The sequence below is a fragment of the Gymnogyps californianus genome, chromosome 28, assembly GCF_018139145.2.
Source record: "Gymnogyps californianus isolate 813 chromosome 28, ASM1813914v2, whole genome shotgun sequence".
In the NCBI taxonomy this organism is placed as follows: Eukaryota; Metazoa; Chordata; class Aves; order Accipitriformes; family Cathartidae; genus Gymnogyps; species Gymnogyps californianus.
The window spans coordinates 1,355,439-1,373,753 of NC_059498.1; the positions used below are offsets into that span (position 1 = coordinate 1,355,439).

An 18,315-nucleotide genomic window follows, 5' to 3' on the forward strand; every position below is an offset into this window, starting at 1 on the left:
AGAGATTTATGCGGATGGGTTTGGGGTGGAGGGCGGTCCCTTTCACCTCCTGGCACTTGGCTGGAAGACAGCCAGATATCACTTGAACTACACCCTCCCCCCAGTGCCTTTCTGGGATTTGCTCTGCAATCATGGACTACCTGACCCTGGCCTCATTTCTCTCTCCATCATGTTCCCCCTTATTATCTGGACTTTCAGCCTGCCCTCACAAGCTACTCCATGAACATATCCTCACATGTGCTATCTCTTGTGCAGCTACATTCACACAATCCTGTTTGTGATGGGTACCTGCTCATCTTTTCTAAAATGGACCCCTCCACCTGTCCATTCATCCATTTCAACAAAAATTCTTATGTCTCTCTGTCCACCTATGCATCCATCTGTCCCAAAACGGACCTCGTCTGCCAATCTATCCATCCAGCCATGGATGGATAGCCATGTATTGTTCATCCCAGTACAGTCCACCCACCCATCCACCCACCCATCTGTCCGTCCATCCGTCCGTCCGTCTGTCCATCCATCCATCCATCCATCCATCCACTCTTGCTCTCACACCTTCTTCCCTCCATCTTCCCCTGGTATCCCTCAGTTCTGTTCAAGATTCTCCCATGGTGGGGGTGTGGTGCAGACCTCCTCAATGCAGAGATACTCCTGATGAAATCCCAGTGCTCATGAAAAGGGATTTCTGAATCCCTGGGTTTGCTCTGGCTGTACATGGTGGGTTGTGGCTTCCACCTATGTGTGTTGGACTTGGGGGAATGGCAAGGAATCTTCACCAAATAGGGACTGCCTGGTGGTTTCTGTGGATCTCTCCTCTTACAGGAGACCCTTCTTGTCTGCAGGTCTCCTGAAATGTGGCGTCAGAGCTTTGGACTTCTAGAAAAATCCTACACCCATGACAGTGAGCTGGGGATCGGACAGCTGAGGGACATTTGGGGGATGGGGGATGCTCGCAAAGAGGGACAAAGAAAGGAGGAGGATAGGCAGCTGTAGGGGGAAATATCTGGACTGGGTCTTCTCAGAGCGAAACAAGGATGGGACTGGGCAAGAGCTCTACAGGAAACAGGTGGGGAACAGAGGTACAGGGGAAAAGGGAACCTGGGGGGGTGGGGGGCAGACACTGTTCTATGGCAGGCTCACACTAGACCCTCAGTAACGTTGGTCACTTAGTCTTGGTTTCCAGGGTAGGAACAGCCACATATTGAAGCAGCCCCAATCACCTTGTGTCGTTCATGTGTGCTGATGGACAGGTTGCATCTCTCTCAACACCAACAGGATCCTTTTTGCTGGGGAAGTGGCTCCACATACCCCTGTCCACAGTGCCCCTGTGTAGTGCTGTGGTGGATGTTGCTATCCAGGATTATGTGGCTGATGTGGCCTCCGAACTCATCTACCAGAACAAGAGTCAGATCTCCACAGAAGTCCTCTTTGTCTTCCCCCTGAGCCCCCACATGGCCATCTACTCCTTCCAGGCCCGCAGTGAGGATGCCGAGGTCCAGGCCATGCTGCAGGATGAGGTACCAGCATCCAGGGATGAATGGGCAAACCACCACAGGGGCATGGGATGAGCAGCCCATGGCCTGCCCGGTGATCAGCTTTCTGTCCCTCCCCTTCCCACCCAGGACCAGCAGCTGCATGAGCCTACAGGGGGCTGGGAGAATCTGGAGTACCTTCAGGATCAGTCTGAGCATTCGGGTGAGGTGTTTGCCTGCTTCCTGGGCACCCTGTCCCCTGGCAGGGAGGTGGTCGTGACCTTGCGCTATGTCCAAGAGCTGCCACGGGAGCCAGATGGAGCAGCCCATTTTGTGCTGCCACCCACACTGCATCCCTGCAGCAAACACTATGGTGAGTGACCCCACAAGGAACCTGCCCTCCCAGTCACACACCCCACAGAAGGGCCACAGACTCCCCATCTACTTTATGAACAGACCCGATGCAACTTCCCTTTGCACCCCCAGGGGGACCCACATTTTTCCCCCATGCAGCCCCTGGACAGATCCATGTGTCCTTCCTTGTGCCCCATGAGGGGATCCACACCTCCCACATGCATTTCCCATTAACAGACTCATGGACCCTTCCATATACCTCATTGACAACCCCCAAGTCTCTCCATATGTCCTATATATGGATGCCAAATCCTGCCCCTCCCCCCCCAACTCCTGCAGGGAGAGCCTTTGCCCTCCCCAGTGCCATGTTTCTCCTTGCAGCCTGGAATTGTCTCACCAGCGAGCTGCCCTACAGCCTGCTGCTCACCGCTAGCCTGCAGTCACCCCGTGGAGTGGCCAATGTCCAGGCCAACTTCGCCCTCACCCCTTTGATCTACACTGCCCAGGACCACAGCACTGCACAGGTATGCCCTCCTGAGTGCCAGGATCCCGGGGGGAGCTGGGATTTTCACTGAGAAAAAGGGGATGCACTGAGATCAGTGCCTGTGCTCCTGGCCCAATGCTGGGTCTGGTCCCCTCCTCCTGTGTGTGACCAGGCACCCCTTCTCCAGATCTCACTGGCTGGCAGGCCCCCAAGTCACGATGATTTGGAGCTGCTGGTATATTTTGGAGAACCCACTGCAGTCAGTGCTGTGGTGGAGACGGGAGACCCTGGGGCCCCTCCAGGTGAGTGCAGCTGAGGAGGGAACATGGAGGTACCTCTGGGTTGCAGGAGGTATTGGGGCATGGGGAGACACTGGGGATTCTAGGGGGTGAGATATCATTGGACACTGGGATGGGAATGGGAGGCATTCAGATGGCATGATTTGGGTCCTGGAGCTCCACGATGCGGTGCTGGGGACACTGTGGTGAGGTATCAGATATAGCAGGATGCACACGGGGAGTTCTGTGTTAGGGCTCACTGGGTAGCTCTATTGGAGGCACTGGGTTGGAATACATGGGGCACTGGGCTGTGCAATTGGTGGACAGTACAGTAGGGTATTGAGGTACCAGTGTGGGGCATCATGGCCTCTGGGATGGTGGAAGCTGAAAGCACAATGAGAATCAGAACCAGGGAGGAGGATGGGGGTCCCTATCTGGCCTTCAACCAACCCCATACCTCCTCCAGGCTCCCTCCTTGGTGACCCCATGGTGCTGGTGGCGCTGGCACCCAGCATCCCTGAGGCAGTGCCTGGGCAGCGCCAGTCTGGAGAGTTCATCTTCCTCCTGGACACCACTTTTCTTGAGCGTGCACAGGTACCCCTGGAGAGCGAGGACCAGCGTGGGGTAGGGGAGCAGGCTGAGGGGGAGCGGGCCAGGGCAGGCATTTACAGAGGGACAGAGATGTGAGAGGGGACTGGTGGGGTATGAAATGGTCCTGAAATATCTTGGGTGCCCAGGGGAGTTCAGGGCACTGGCTCAGGTCATCCAGGGGAGTCCAGAGGCTTTAGGAGGACCAGACTATGGGCAAAGGCATCTGTACCCTCCACCAGTGCCTCCCAAGACCTGCCTGCTGTGTCTTTCCACAGGGCTCCCTGCTCTTCCTTCTCAAAAGCCTGCCCCTCGGCTGCTACTTCAACATCTACTGCTACGGAGAAACCTCTGAGGGCATCTACCCGTGAGCAAACGTGGGGCAGGCTGGGTGCTATGGGGCTGGATTAGGTGCTGGTGGGTAGGGCTGGATACTGTGGGGCATGGCTGGGTGCTGTGGGGCTGGAATGGGTGCTATGAGGCAGGGTTAGATGCTGGAGGGCAGGAGTGCATGCTCTGAAATCGGCTGCTTGGTATGGGACAAGGTTGGGTGCCAGAGGGCATGACTGGGTGCTGTAGGGCAGGGCTGGATTCCGGGGATGGGATTTTCCGGGGATGGGATTTTTACGGCATTATGGGATAGCACCTCTTGGGGTTCTGTTGAGCAGAGTCTTGTAGGAACTATGAAGCCAGGTCTCTTCAAGGACTACTATGAGGCAGGGACTTGCAGAGGACCCTAGGGCACAGCTGTGGGAAATGTTATGGGGCAGGCTCTCAGGCAGCACTAGGGCCGGCATAGAGCAATGTGCTCTCCAAACATGCTGTGCCCCTGCAGGCAAAGTGTTGAATATACTCAGGACAACCTGACCGAGGCCATTCGGCGCATCCCCTCCACCGGCTCCAGTCTGGGTGACACCAATCTGCTGGGAACCCTCCGCTCAATCTACAATACCCCCCGCCCCCGCGGGCATACGCGCCAGGTCTGGGTGCAGGGGCATGGAGGGGTGGAGGGACAGGTATCCCAGGGGGAGAGAGAGGACCCAGGAGTGTGGGTGGAAGGAGCCACCCAAGGTATGTGGTGGCCACAAGGGAACAAGAAGGATACCGTGGGGTGTGGGGGAATGGAGAAGTGGGTCTATATCTTTGGGGGTTTCTGTCCCTGAGTGAATATCTCTCCCTGGGGTAGTCTCTCTACAGGGGGTCTCTCTCCTGGGCCCCTCTCTCCATTTCAGGGGCCTGCTCTCCCCATTTTGGGGTCCCTGTACGGGGCCCCAACACTCATGTCCACTGTCTCCCAGCTCTTCATCTCCATGGCTGGGCTACTCCCTGACAAGGAAGCCATCGCAGCTGAGGTCTGCCGTCACCGCAATAGCCACCGGTAATGAGGACTCTTTGCCCCCAGTCGTCCAGTTGCCCTTTGATTGTCCAGTCATTTCCATCCCTGATGAGGGCCCCTGTTCACCAGTGCCTGTCCCAATCCTTGGGCCCCAAAGACCCTTCCCACCCTGCACAGCTCTCCTGTGCCAAGCCCCATGTGCGAGTCTTTGCTTACCACTCCCACAACCAAGGCACCCTTCACAGAGTGAGCAGGGAGACTGAGGCACAGGGCTTGTACACCCTGATGTGCCCCCAAGCTCTGCCCCAGCCCCACTAGACTGACCCCAGCTCTGCCCCAAGTCCCAGCCCTCCTCTGCCAGCTCCCTGTCTAACCCCAGCTCCAACCCCACTCCCTCTCTCTACTCCCTGCTCTTCCTCCTGCCCCCTTGTTCTGCACCCCAGCTTTGTTCCCCCAGCTTTAACTCCAGCCCGTATTCTCCAGCTCTATCCCGGCATCCTTGCACCCACCTCTGGCTCTCATTTCTGACACCTTTCCCTGCTTCCCCCATAGGTGTTTCTCCTTCTGCTTCTCTGACGACAGCGCTGCCCTGGCCATGGCCCTGGCCAGGGAGACAGGGGGTGAAGCTACCTACGTCTGCTCTGACAACAGTATGACAGCTGTGGTATGAACCCAGGAGCCCCGGCAGGTCCCCCTCTATTCCACAGACATGCTGACTTCCAAGCACCCCAGCACCTGAACTGCCCCCACACAGTAGTCGAGACCCAGCTGCCCCAGGAACCCAGGCACTCAGGCTTGCCCTGACTCTACCCCACCACCCCACCCCACTGAGAACCCAGGTGCCCGGGCTTCTGCCCCGCTATAACCCACAGACCTGACTGTGCCCAGGGAACCTAGCTGGTGCAGGCTACCCCACACATCCCACTGTCTCCCAGGGAACCTCGACACCAGGGCCATGGGCTGAACCCTGGTGGAGCTGTGAACTGTGGTGTCCTGCCCTCTGTCCCCAGGTGCTGAAGTGCCTGAAGCAAGCCCTCAAGCCAGCAGCTGAGGGAGTCTCTCTGAGCTGGACCCTGCCTCGTGGCCTGGAGGTTGAGGTGCTGGGGGGCACCCCTCAGTCCATCTTTCAGGGTCAACACAGCCTTCTCTATGCCCAGATCCGTGGACAGGCACAGGTGAGAGCTGGGACTACAGTCACCCCTAGCTACCTCCCAATAGCCTCCCAGTAACCACCAGTAATCTTTCAGTAACTTCCCAATATCCCCCAGTAACCATCTTGTGTCCCCAGTAACCTCCAGTAGCTTCCCATGTGTTCCCAGGATACGACGGTGGCCAAGGGGGTCATGACCTTGCAGTACAGCCTGGACGGCCAGGATGTCACTCACACGATTGAATTCCCACTGTGCCCACAGGGAGATGGCCGGTGAGAGCCTGTCCTAAGGGAAGATGCATGCATCCTCCTCATTTCTAACATGGACTCCAGCTGAGAGGGGGCCCAGACAGCTTATGCATTCCCACCTTCCACACACAATCCCAAACTGGCAGAGAACGCAGGTGTCCAAGCATGCCCTCCTTCCCTGCTTTGACCCCACAGGGGCAGGACCCAGGAACCTGGGCATCACTTCCCTCCAGACAGATGAGGACCCAGGCATCCAGGTTTTCCCTCTGTCCATCCTCACCCCTGAAGGGAGAGAACCCAGGTGTCCAGGCTCTCTCTCTGTCCACCTTTCCCCAGCATGGAGTTGAGCCAGGTGGTCAGGCCTCACCCCACTCTGTCCCCAGGCTGGCTGGGCATCGTCTGGCCGCGAGACGCTTGCTGAAGAGGTTGTTGACAGAGGCTGCGAGTGGGTCAGGGGATGAACTCAGGCATCGCGCAGTTGAGATCAGCCTCACTTCGGGGATCATCTGCCCCTTTACCAGCTATGTGGGGGTTCGCACGTCACAGAGAGTCACCTGGTACCAAGGTAAGGAAAGACTCTTGCAGGAAAGAGCGGTGGGGCAGCTCTGTGGGATGTTCTCATTCCACTGGAGCTGGAACCCCAGCCACAGGGCACCCCCAGTCTCATGGGGTAGGCCCCATCACCATCAGGTGCTTCTTTCCCATGTGCTTAATTCAGCCCCTTTCCCTGTTTGCCCTTGAAGGGCCCTTGGCACTGTTGCCACCCCGCCAGTCACTCATCCCCTGCCAGATCACCGAGCTGCGTGGCTCCAGAAGAGTCTCTTCCTGCCATCCGATGAGCATCTGGGTCCCACCTGGCTGGCTGACAGCAGTGTGTGCATCATGGCTTGCCCTCCGTCGACTCACCCATGGCATTGCTGCCCTGCCCCAGCGGGGGGCTTGTTCAAAAGGTATGGGGCCTTGACCCAGATGGGAGATGTAGGGATCATCTAACGTCTTATAGAAGGGTTATGCTGCCATGTCTTGCCCATGGCGTGGAAACCAATGAATTTTGCGTTTAACCCTTCCCTTAGTCACCCTTAAACCTGGAAGTCCTTCAGCGAATATGAGACCTAGCTCAGGGACAGCCAGGGAGGGGACAGGGACGGTGCTGGATCATAAATACACATTTGAATAAAATGTGTTGGGGGGGTATCAAGAGAGGTCTTGGGACATGGCTGAGCAGGAATGTCAGGAGAAGAGGCAACGATCAGTGTTGGGGATGAGTTAGGGGTGTCCAGAAAGGGCTGTGGATGGGACTGCTTTGGGGACATGCAGGAAGGGGCTTAAACTGCAGGTAGCTGCCCAAAGAAGAGCAGAGATAATGTTCTGGGGCATTGCACAGGGGAGTAGAGAGGGGTCAGCTTCCTGTGATTCTCCCAACCCTCCTGTTCTCGTCTTCTCCCACAGCACGTAAACCACCATCACCATCTATTTCTTCTCTCAAGTATGTGGATCTCACGGAATTTGTTTTGTGCTCTTCAATTTTGGGGCAATGGTCCACCAAAGCCATTGCTGAGTGCCAGCAACTGGTGGCACTGCAGAATGTAGATGGCTCCTGGGCCCTCAGCTCAGGACTGGTCTCTGTGCTGGAAATCGATGAGGCTGAAATCAAGGGAAAGATGCCTGGTGAGGTAAGGGGGGAACCTCTTATGGTGGCAGCGTGTCATCCTGGGGCAGTGGGAACCCCTTGGCTGGTGGCAACACTGGCATCCCAAGGGCAGCCAGAGAGGAATGAAGGGATCAGAAACCAGAAGCCACAAAGGAAGGGGTGGGAAGTAGTGAGGGGGCAGGGAGGATGCTCAGCACTGCATACTGGTCTGAGTCATTGTTCTCCTACAGCTCATGGAGCCAAGCATCTGGGCCACAGTGCTGGCTGTGACCTGGCTACACAGACACGACAAGTGCTACCAAGAGCTCTGTGAGCTGCTGGAGGCCAAGGCTGTGACCTGGCTGCACAGCCAAGCTGGTGAGTCTTGAGGGTCCTTTTCCTGCTGATCCCCACAGCACAGCCTCCTCCCTTCTCTCTCCAGTGGGACCTGCCTCACCCCTTCGCAGGACCACAATTTCCTGGGGGCAGGTGAAGGAGTCCTGTGTCCCCTTTCTCCCTTCCATCTGCGGACTCTCCCTCCTGCCTGACTCCCCTAGTGCCCCTGTCTCTCCCTGATTGCAGTGTCCCAGCTGGACAAGTGCCTGGAGGCAGCCAACACCCTCCTTGGGAGCACCGTGGAGCCAAGTGTCTTCAGGCTCTGAGCTCAACACATGCCTTGTGCTACAGACCGGCAGCACCTGCAGAGCTAAAAAGGGCCAGAAAGTACAGCCTAAAGTCACCTACCATGCTGGGATACCACTGTTGCTACCAGCTGGGGTCTTACATTACAGATGAATTCTCACTGCTTATGTCTTATACTACTTGTGCTGAACCTGTATCATGCTGAACTCCTCAAGAGAAAAGCTCTAGTTCAGAGCCTCCAGCGTGTTTGGTTTGGGTGGAGGTGGGGGCAGGAAGGAAGCATCACATTCCCCAGTGGCTCCCCTTCCTGATTTCGGCTTTGGCAAAACGGGCTACTGGCCTCCACAAAGATGGTGCTTAGAGACTTGGTTTAGCGGTAGACTTGGTAGTGTTAGGTTACCGGTTGGACTCGACGATCTTAAGGGTCTTTTCCAACCTAAACGATTCTATGATTCTATGATTCTATGGTTTCTGTCTTGACAAGAGAGTGCTGTGCACACTAGAAAAGATGTGTGTTTAGAGGTGTCAACAGCAGGCACAATAGCAGTGGCTCCCAATGAAGGACTCCTGCTGCACCCCACTTGCTGACCTCTTCGCTTTACCCCAAAAGACCAGGCTGTGTCAGGAACTCCCATATCTGCATTGCCATGTAAACCAATCTTTTGGAAGTAGAATTTTCATCTACATCAGACCCAGCCCATCATAATGTCCAAGAGAACTCATGTGGGGCGAGATTGATTTGAAAACTATCAGCATGTTGGAGGTAGAACTGCAGGAGCTTTTGATTAGCAAACCAGTCATGCAATGTACTCCCTCCTGTCCCAGGGCCCTGAATTCATGGGCCTCACTCCATGTCGGCAAAGTCTCTAGTTCATTTTCCAATAAACAGTGAATCTTCTGTAAGCCAAAAGGTGTGACATAGCCTTTATTTCAGTTGCGCCTATGGTCCTTCCTTCCAGGGGCATCTGTGAGTCACCAGGAGGGGCATGAAAGGACTTCGCCGACAGCTGTGTATTGTAATACATGAAATAAGGTGCTGCCATTGCTCTTGGAAGAGCACAGACCTGTTCTAGGTTAGCAAGACAAGAGCTGAGGACTTGCTAGGCTTTTTCTAGACTGCTTTTAGCTTGAATTTATTTCAGCTTGATCTTAGTGGTAGCGGCTGTAGCAACACTCTGCCCAGCAGATAGATGACTGATGTCTAACTTATCCTAGCTGTAACAGAAAAGTGGTCAGGTGATTAACATCCACCTTGGTTTTAGCTTTAACTTTTTAACTCTATTGGAGCGTGCGACTCTGAAAATAAATGCTGTTCTCCCTTTAAGCTTCACCTGTGCTGTCTGGAGCAGACACAGCGCAAATGTCTGTGTGCACTGGAAACCCCCTCCTGCCCTGGAGGTCAGTGGGGAGACAGAGGAGTCGCCTTCCCCAGCGATGCAAATGGGATGGGGAATGTGCGCTCCCACACTCCTTGGGGTGTAGAAGTGTCACCGAAATCGAGAATAAACCTCTTAACACCAATGTAGCATTAAGAAGCGGGCATTCTCTTTATTGCAGCGCTGGATGCACAGGGGATCGCTCCACCTAACGTGCATGCCGCATACAAAAATTGCAAGGTTTACATCCAGTTATCTAATTAGTAACAATTAGTAAAAACACGCCTAAGTTTACACTCATTGGCTAGTGATAAACATTTCATTCATTACTGGTCAGTCGTATTAAAATTAACTCCACTTGCGATGTAGATTAGCACGCATGCTCCTTAGGGGTGTGGGGGGGCAAGTTTCTTGGGTCTTGAATTGAGTCAGGGGTAGTGCTTCCCCCTGCCGCTTTTACCTTTCTGCTAGTTACGACGGACTTCTCCGGGTTTGGCTCATTTTGTAATTCAGTCAGCAGAGCCCGGGAGTACAATACCAATATTGAGGAACATCTTGCCCTTTTATCACATATTGTTACTTGCTAAACTTTGGTATGTAGGCCTACTTGTCCTTGGTACACAGACTTGCTCATCTCTGGTGTGCAAGCCTGTTTGCTCTAGCTGTACAAAGTTTACACAAAGGGGCCCTTCATCAAATTGTCTAAGACTTTGGTAACAGTGTCACCAAAAGTCGGGAATCAAACTCTTTAACACAGACTGTCTTAAAGAGCAGGCATTACTTTATTCGGTGCCGGGTGCATGGGGGATCGCTCCGCCTAACATGCACACCGCATATTGTATCAGCCGCCCCTTATACGGTTCTTCAATATACATATGTATTACATTTCCCGGAATGATCGCACATATTCACTACATTTCCCAGGACTAATTATAGTATCTGCCTAATCTTTATGCATGGGTCCTGGGTCTCTTAGGGGCGTCCACAGAGGTCTTGGGGGGGTCTCTAGTGGTCTCTGGTGGTTTCTCAGCTGGTGAACTCGAGTTTTTCTCCTTATATGGCTATGAGTTGGCTCATGGTGCAGTTTGTTTTGTAATTCAGTCAGCAGAGCCAGGGGGTACAATACTGATACTGAGGAACATCTTGCCCTTTTAGCACGTATTGTTTCAGTATGCAGACTTGCTAATCTTTGGTATGTAGGCCTGCTTGTCCTTGGTAAGCAGTTTGTCACAGCTTTTGCCTTTCTTTGTCTGTTCTCACCAGTTTCTGATATTCTTCAAGGATGCAGGTGTAGAAATGGCATAACTTCTGCATACTTGGTTAATCTGTATCTAAATTCTTTTGCAACTATTTACAACCTATTTACAACAACTTATCGTCAAACGCCAACTCCCTGTCTAGCCTGTCGTACTTTCAGGAGTACCAGGTACTGGAAGGAGTACCAGGTACTGGAATTTGCATACAGGTAAGGCAGTGCTGTTAAAGGTCCTTGAGGTGGGAAGGGGATGCTGCATTTTTCACTGTTCTGCTGTCTCGCACACTCTTCGTTTTACTGACATGGGTGGGAAATTGCTGATAACAGATCTATTTCAGTCTGAGACCGGACCGAAACTAAACCATTAGTGGGAGCAACAGGGAGGAACAAAAAGGCTGATTAATCCTCCCAGAGTGCTTATGTGTTCTGTTGGCAATCCAAATATCAGCTGGCCGTTTTTCCTGATACTAATAACAATACTTGTAAAAAACGGCTGTTAGGCTATGATTGCCTTTATGCATCTTGCATATCAACAAGAGAGAAAAAGCAGCATCCTTAACATAAATGCAGCTGGCAGGAGTAGCCTCATCATCCCACCCTTTGTCGGGGTCTGAGGTAAATGTTGAGTCTCTGCTGGTGTTTTCGAGGACTGTCTCTCTGCTGTGCTCAGAGCTGGGGGCTTTCTCCTGTGTAAGGAAGAAGAAGGAGCTGCTTTAAATCCCTGGGTGTTTGGGATAGGAAAAAAGGATTTCAAGCATGTGACCCAAGGGTAGTGAGACAAATATCTGAGAAAAACCTGATTAATGGTTTGTGAAACTCTTTGACAACAAAATTGATGGGAGCAGGGTTGGGGGTGGGAAGGAAAAACTTGCAGGAGCCCGAACTCTTTGGAGTTCTGTTCTTGCAGATGGAAATGTTTGGAACTTCAGACGGAAGCTGCTGTAGCTGAGGTAGAGCAAAACCAAAATGAGAAAAACTGCATGAAAGCTCTTATTTCAGTTTGAACCAGGATCACTCTGTTGTAACAAAAATCCCTCGTTCTACGCTGAATCAAAACAAGCTGCTGCTTTTTGTTGTGAACATGGGTGGTTTGTTTAATAAGCACCCACAAGGTAATTCAATCTTTATCAAATCATTAATGCTCCCCTCCTTTGCATATGAGTATATGCAGATATCTCCCTTTGTTTCTGCATATCTGTGTAGTTATGTACACAAAATACACTCCTGGCCCATCCTGTCTGCTCCTCAGCTGTGTTGTCTGTTCGTAATCACCCATCAACCTCCACTTTCCCCCAGTGAAAATATCTTCAATATTTTCTTTCTCTTAGCGGTTAAGGAATATATTTTTTTAACTCCCAGTGGAAGCTTTCAACTTTGGTGTCAAACAAATGTCAGAACATTTACAGAGCCCGCCACCCGTGCCCTCCCATTCAGATCAAGTGGATGTGCTCCTTCCTTGTCAAAGGACTTCCTTTGCGAGAGTTAAGGTGAGATGGAGAGGCATGTGGGGCAGAGAGCTTCATTTGTGATAATAACAGCCTAAAGTTTGTTGAGTTAATTCAGGAATGAAGCTGCCATTATGGTATGGCAGTATACTTCAGAAAGAGTTCTCAGAACAGACAGTTTGGGGTATTCTGTTCCCACAAGTCCTTTGCACTCACTCTATTATCTTAGCAGCAGTTGTTACCAAAGCCATCTTACCCAGAGGAGGCTGTGTAGATTTGCTCACAAATTCTAATCATCATTACCACCCAAAATGAGAAGAAATGCAGGGAAACGAAATATAGATCCTTATATTCATTGAATCCGTAGAGCTGACATACTCTGCAACAGCTGATTCATCAGGTCTGTCTGAGAATTTGGGGCTCTTTTCATGACTCTTTACAAGATTTTAATTCTTGTTGCTAGTTAAGATACTCTGGTTTTCCATGCTGATTTATCAATTAGGCTGCTTTTTAAAGTTCTGCAGACTCCTTATGCCTTTCAAGTGATCCATTTTTCCCCTAAAGATTTCATGTTGGATGGGCTGAGTTAATTGCTCCTTCCCAGCTACTAGTCTTAGAACAGTAATGGGCTTTATTAAATGCCTGTGAATGTGCAATGGAGCTACCTGAGTATCTTCCCTCAGGCTGGAGCCACTCAGTTTGCTTAACAATAGCACGCAAAGAGGTTTAATTATATGCTGAGTATAAACATTGCTGACAGATATTTGTCTCCCTTCCCTCCTCAGAATATATTTGTTATTTGGGATGATGATTTTAACATTGATTGCTTGTTCACAAATGTGAATATATTCTTTCTGTTTTTGACTTTGGTGGCTACTGAAGGTAATCCAGGCCCTAAAGAGACCAAGACATGTGAGTATTATACTCTGTTTTAGGACAAGAAAAAGAACATATTTCAGAAAAATCTGTTGTCCAAGAAATTTAGACTGTTTGCATGTATGTGTAATTAGATGGCATGGTAGAAATAAGGGTGAATAGAGACACAATGTGTTGACAATGATGTATTAGTAAGGTATTCCTATCCTAAAGCAGGGAAGGGCAGAAACCTGAATGATTTTTAAAACGTACTTAGCAAGGTGATACCTTAGGCCATAGGCTTTATTTTAATGCCAAAGACAAAGTAGAAAGGATGATGTGATGATATTGGTTAAGTATCGGAGAAGCGGTGGTGAAATGCCTGAAACAATGAAATACTAGAAACAATGGGGCCATTAAGATAGGAAGATGTGAGACCTGAAGCATCAGGGATTAGGTTATATCTTGACCTACAAGAAGTTGCCAAGCGCACAAGGATTATCAAACAAGGAATAAAAGACCAAGAGTCCACCCAGAGACCACTGAAGGAGACCTTTACCAACCCAACAGGCACGCGTAATAACTATGTGAATATGGTAACCAGTTCCAGGAAATTTGATGAATATGTATGTGATAGGGTAATATAAGCTTTAGCTGATGAAACACGGCATGCACATTGGGCGGAGCAATCCCCCGTGCATCCGGCGCTGTAATAAAGAATGCCTGCCTTCTAAAACTTCAAACTAAGTCTTAGAGGGTTCTTTTATGACCGAATTTACGGTAACAAAGGGAAGATCATGATTTCTACTCCCAAGTCAACTTAATGCTTATTTTGATAAGTATGAATGAAAGGACAACCCCAACATTTGTACTTTTTTTTTGGTAGTAAAACGAAACGCATGAGCAATTAATAGGTTTAAGATGTGACTCATATGCTCTTTCTTTCATTTAGAACCACTTGACAACAACCTGTGAGGATGAAAAAGACCAAGGTAACAAAAAACTGGTAACATAAATCTTCATAAAGCAGAGATTTAAAATATTTTCTGCATAGTCTATTTTTTAGCATGAAATAATTCCTTGGAAAGAGAGTGAATTCTTATATAAAGTGACGTCCAGGACAGACTTATGAAGGCTTTGTATATACAAAAGGTGATATACATTTGATCTCTGTTTAAACAATAACATTTTTGGATAAGTATTCCCATCTAGCTATCCTATCTTCTGCTCTGGACAACAGATGGAGAAACACCTATGTTAAGGGGTAGTTCATGTTGCCTATGTCCAGATGGGCTTAATCACTTTTTGGCGGTACTCTGGGCTTCAAAGTAGGAGCCTAGATTAATTTTAACTAGACATCCATCTTTTAGAGGACATAAATTAGGGTAATGTCTCCCACCCTTAGAAATGTAGCTGGTAGAGGGAACATTATCAGTATATATCACTGTCGATCATAAATTCTTCAGTCTTCTATACAGTCTTCTAGTATAAGAGAGATCACTTTTTCAACTGAAAAAGTAACTGAGAAACGAAACAGTGAAACTATTATAAGGATCTCAAACCTCCTGGTTTCTTTAAAATAAATGTTAAAATCAATTTTAAAAAGTCTCCTACATAGATATATTTGTATACATACCTATATGCACATACACATGTGTATCTATATATTTCCTCTTTTTTACTCACATAAAAACCACCTCTGATCACTCCTTTACTTGCCATATTTATTCATGCAGAAATATACAAAGTGGAAGCAGAGGATGGAAAACCAGACTTTTGTGACTGAATTTATTCTTCTCGGTTTCCCCAGCCTTCAAAGGGTTCATGTCTTGCTCTTTGTGGGAGTCTTGGTCATCTACATTTTGACTGTCACTGGGAACGTCATCATCGTTGTCACAGTGGTAAGTGACAACACACTCCACAAACCTATGTATTTCTTCCTTGGAAATCTCTCATGTTTGGGAATCATCTATGTCTCGACCACTATACCCAAGCTTTTGGCCAATCTTCTGGATGTCAAGAAGTCTATCAGCATAGGTGAATGCAAAGCCCAAGCCTTCTCCCACTTTTTTCTTGGTGCCACTGAGTTTTTCCTCTAGCAGCCATGTCCTTTGACCGATACATAGCAATATGCAACCCTCTCCACTACACCACCAAAATGAGTGGAAAACTGTGTGCTCAGCTCTCATTTGGCTCTTGGATGGGTGGCTTTCTGACTGTCTTTGTGCAAACTGTTCTGGTGTTTAGACTGCCATTCTGTGACCCCAATATCATCAATCACTTCTACTGTAATGCTGGGCCACTGCTGAAGCTGGCCTTCACTAAGACCCACCCTATTGAATGGCTTGTTTTCACTGTTGCTACAGTGGTTCTGTTTAGCACTTCCTTTTTGACTGTCACCTCCTACTTCACCATCATTTTACCATATTGAGGATCGCATCTGCTTCTAGGAGACAGAAAGCTTTCTCCACTTGCATTGCTCACTTAACTGTAGTCATCATGCTTTACGGGGCAGTCATATTCATTTATGTCAGGCCAAGAGGGCATGCCTCACTAAATATGAACAAAGTGGTATCCCTTCTGAACACCCTTGTAATGCTACTGCTCAAACCTTTCATTTATACTTTGAGGAACAAACAGATAAAGACTGCCTTGAAAAAGTCAATGACCAGAAATTAAATATTTGAGGTTAAAGAATGAGGACTAAAATGTCAACTTTTCTGCAGGGTCCTGTAGGAAACTGATTCTAGAAGCCTCTTTGAGAAGTACATATCAGTAATTTTTATAAAGAAGGCAGATGATTTAGATTATGATTAGGCAGGCAGAAATACTGCCTCCTGACTGTGTGATCTGTGGACAATATTTGACTTACACACTCAGTTGCCTGTTCTTCCACTTGTTTATTCTGACATCATGCTTCCAAGTCTTTTCCAAGGATTCATTATTTTCATTATCCATCAAAGAAAAAATTAAAAATAAAAGGGCTCTCCACCATTTACTACATTTATTTGTTACTATGAAAGAGATGTTTTATGATTACAAAATTTAATTCTTCTAAAATAAAGAGGTTGACGGGGTTGTGTTCATGTTTGTTGTGGCTCCACTGACCTTTAACATAGCAAAATCACCATAGATCAGCATCAGCAATCCTACTTGTTATTTATGTTCTGCATCATATATGTGATTTATGTGATTGATATACAATGCCTCCCTAATTTCTGATATGATGATCCTAATTGAGAATATTCATTCTCTCATTACTTCAACTGATTGTCTGTGTAATTTGAAACATATGATTTCCTTTAATTAATCATTGTTTGAACTAAAACAAAGATTTATAGAAAATGTTTCCTGTATGGTTATACTAATCTTGACCAAAGGGTAGGTATCCTCATTTAGATAGTCACCTTAGCCTCTCTTCTCAGTTCACCTCTGAATGAAAAAATCAGCTGGTATTCACTGGCAAAAAGAGTTCCCATAAGGAAGTAATTTTAGGGAGAAATTTGGCCTTTTATTCTCAAGTAAATCAGAATTCCTTTGAGAAGGGAAAAAAACCAAACCCCTTTAAAATTATGGCTAGAGTTTTTATGCCTCCCTAAGGATTTTTATATGCATTTCTATCCTTGGAAACCTCCCACTCAGTACTTAACAACCATGAAGAGTCATTGAAAGTGTCTAATTACCACATGAGTTAGAAACTTAGAGGTTGCTGAAAATGCTGACCTTAGACCTTGCCTCTCTCAGTGTAATAAAATAACTGCTACTGTAATACATAATCTGTCACATGTAAAATAATCTTATCTTGTATGCATATAGAGGATTACAAAAGGACGGCTGATCACTTCAGGATGTTCTGAAGGCTGGTATATCTGGTGCATCATGAAGGAGGATGCAAACAGGCAGTAGTTAGTCAACATTACTTAGATAACTTTGAAACAGACTCGGCAGTATTGAGTTAAGTTACCCTTTAAATGAACTGTCTCATTAGAATATTTAGAATCACACCCATGAACCTAGAAGCCCCTTACTCACAGAAGCCTCCTCCTCTCTGAGCATGTGTGGTAGAAAAAAGAAACTCTGTACCTTTAAATGAAACCGAAGACTACCAGGACCAATAAGAATCTTGAAAGATTACATGTAAACAGTATTGTCCTGATAATGAATGGTCAAATGGCCGTGTGTTAACTGGATGTGATAGCTTTGTGGAATTACCACCTAGCACCCATCTCTGCACAGACATGAAATAAACAAATATCTCAACTCTGTGTGTTAATTGGTTTTTTTGCACACCGGGTAAAAGAATCCTGATTTTTGGGACAACACTACCAGGATAGGTACTTTAAGAGGGCATGCCTAAATACACAGATAGATAATGCAGAATGGAGTAAGTGTGGGCTTATGGACAAGAGTATGTACAGTTTGCAACACAGGAAAGTAAAGGGATGGAGGAATGGGTTTGCTTGTATGGTTATTTTTATTTTGAGGAATAATAATTTGAAATAAATATCTTCTTTTAAAGTAGTGGTAAAACAGATGGAAAGCTGTTATAGGAACAGGCAGGGACTCAGACTCATGTGAACGGACAGACGTGCTCAGAGACATCAGCATAAACCTACCAGATTTGGTTTTAGTGGCTGTATTTATCTCATTTACAATGTTTCCCCAGAAACACTATGAAGATAAGATGGAAAACCAGACCACCCTGAGGGAATTAACCCTTTTGCAGTTCATAGGCATGTGGGAACTACAGGCTTTCCTTTTAACAATCCTACCCATCACTTCTGTTTTAACCCTGCTATCATCTTCATCATCTGGATTCATGCATGTTGAGGGATGTTATAAGCAGCCACCACCTCCAGCAGCTCCACAGCCTGGTGATTCCTCCTGCCCAGCTGCTAGAGCCAAGCCTAGAGATCCGGGATCTCCATCCCAGGCCAATGGCCATGGCTGCTGCTTTCCTGTTTGCAGGCTCAACCAGTAGCAAGGCTCAGTGTGTATCCCAGAGACACACGGACACACGTGTACATATGCAAAAGGACACCAGTGGTAGTCCTGCACCTTTAGTATCATTAGTCCACATTACACATTCTTTCACAAATTGTAAGACGTTGTTTTCCTAATTAAGGTCAGCATTTCCCTTCCCATACCCCTTCATTTCCAGTGAACTGTTGCTTTATAGCCAATATCATTATTAAATCAAC

At 48.3% G+C, this 18,315-nt stretch overlaps 2 protein-coding genes across 2 annotated transcripts; both read left to right on the plus strand.

Moving 5' to 3' along the window:
- The first annotated feature begins 852 nt into the window (after window positions 1–852).
- On the plus strand, window positions 853–8,237 carry LOC127026629 (von Willebrand factor A domain-containing protein 5A-like). Its single transcript, XM_050911977.1, is given in 18 exon segments — window positions 853–901; window positions 1,270–1,517; window positions 1,623–1,845; window positions 2,208–2,350; window positions 2,498–2,612; window positions 3,055–3,182; window positions 3,455–3,543; window positions 4,012–4,156; window positions 4,475–4,554; window positions 5,065–5,176; window positions 5,523–5,687; window positions 5,832–5,935; window positions 6,295–6,476; window positions 6,573–6,643; window positions 6,645–6,861; window positions 7,361–7,584; window positions 7,793–7,919; window positions 8,124–8,237. Coding segments are annotated over 18 exon segments (2,502 nt in total). The 3' UTR covers window positions 8,204–8,237.
- Window positions 8,238–14,874: 6,637 nt separating this feature from the next.
- Window positions 14,875–15,793, plus strand: LOC127026713 (olfactory receptor 6X1-like). Its single transcript, XM_050912024.1, is given in 3 exon segments — window positions 14,875–15,205; window positions 15,208–15,531; window positions 15,534–15,793. Coding segments are annotated over 3 exon segments (915 nt in total).
- The last annotated feature ends 2,522 nt before the right edge of the window (window positions 15,794–18,315 follow it).